Below are 1656 nucleotides of genomic sequence, written 5' to 3'. Positions count from 1 at the left end.
ATTAGTAAAATAGATGAAAATGTAGGAATTATTGGAGAAACTGAAGATAAAGAAGAAGTATTTTTATCAAAAAAACAAATAAAAGATGAAAGTTGTTCAGATATTCCAAAAGAATTTAAAATAGGAAGTACACATAAAGGAAGAGTAATGTATTATTCAGCATTTGATGGGTATTGTGGAATAACAACAAGAGAAAGTATATTATCAGATAAATATCAAAGTATATTTGATATTAAATCAGGGATGATAATTGAAGGAACAATTAAAGAAGTTAATGAAAAAGGAATTATTGTTAAAATAGGAGAAAAAATCTATGGATTTTGTGATAAAATTAATAGTGGAGATATTCCTATTGAAGATTTACAAAGTGTATTTAAAAAAGAACAAAAAAGTAAATTTAGAGTATTAACAGTAAATAATAGAAATAATAGTATTTATTTAACACATAAAAGAACATTAATGAAAGCAACAACACTCTTTTTGAGCAGAAATAGAACATTCACTAGACTAATAACTTTCAACAGTCATAATACAATAATTTCTGAATTATTTAATTACCAATATTTTTTAGTTGATACTTCAGATAGGCTTAGTCAATATAATATATGTATAAATGAAAAAGAGTTATATAATATTGCTTTAAAATGAATATAAAAAAATAACCATTTCTATTTTGATAACATAAATTTAATTTATTTTTCTAAGATATAATTCTTCATCAAATGATCAAAACTATATATTTTTCCTAACCCACATAAATCTTATCAATAATTGTAATTATAATAATTATTTTAACATGATTAAACAACAACTTTTCAGACTAACAGAAAAGATATGATTTTGTTATTGTTGTTGAATAAAAATAAAAACATGAAAAGAATCTTTAGAAAATTGTAAATTTAATAAAAAATGGTAGTTATTCTATTCTAATTTATAAAAATTTAACGAAATAGAGAGAAATATAGTACAGTGAATTGAAGTAATACAATTTACAAGAAAGAAAAACATCAATTTTGAAATAAATAAAATATAAAAGAGAAGATATTAACTATAAAATATAACAAATATAATTATTAAACAATAAGAAATCATTAAAAATAAGAAAGGTTTAAATTAAACCCTAAAACAAAAAAAACATAATTTACAAAATTCCTTTTTTTTTCATTATTTTTTCTCTGTTATTTCTTAGATAAATTAACTTTGAAATGCAGGGAAAAAATAATGTAAAAAACACACTTTTTTCGTCCCTGCACCAAAGCTTTCATTAAATGAAAACTGTGCAACCAGACATAAAACACTACCACTTAAATTTATTACTTATTGAGCGTTAGTTTCTTCAGCAACTTCTTCTTCATCGTTTTGGACATTGAAGAATTTGAGTTCAAATCCGTCTTTCTTATCAGAAATAACTCTCAACCATTCTCTAAGATTATTCTTCTTAAGGTATTTCTTCATAAGATATTTCATATATCTCTTGCAAAGTTTAGCAGAGGAAGTAGTAATAGTAACTTTCTTATCAGCAACTTTAACTTCAATTCCTTTGGTGTTACCAGCTCTTCCTTGAACCTTAATGGTTTGTCTGAAGAATGTAACAAGTTTCTTTGGTTCAATGAAATCAGAGCAGTTGGTTAAATCAATAGTGCAACTGAATGTCTT

The 1656-nt window shown here is 23.4% G+C and overlaps 1 protein-coding gene across 1 annotated transcript; it reads left to right on the top strand.

The window, feature by feature from the left end:
- Positions 1 to 147: 147 nt before the first annotated feature.
- EHI_078850 (uncharacterized protein) lies at positions 148 to 648 on the top strand (the record flags this gene model as incomplete). The annotated part of the gene is made up of 1 exon (XM_642839.1): positions 148 to 648. The coding sequence occupies one exon, from the start codon at positions 148 to 150 to the stop codon at positions 646 to 648; it is 501 nt and encodes a 166-aa protein (XP_647931.1).
- Positions 649 to 1656: the final 1008 nt, after the last annotated feature.

This window comes from Entamoeba histolytica, genomic scaffold (assembly GCF_000208925.1).
Source record: "Entamoeba histolytica HM-1:IMSS scf_1104750517497 genomic scaffold, whole genome shotgun sequence".
Classification (NCBI taxonomy): domain Eukaryota; phylum Evosea; order Mastigamoebida; family Endamoebidae; genus Entamoeba; species Entamoeba histolytica.
Note: the sequence above shows the minus strand (reverse complement) of the source record. Positions and strands in the feature narration are given on the sequence as shown.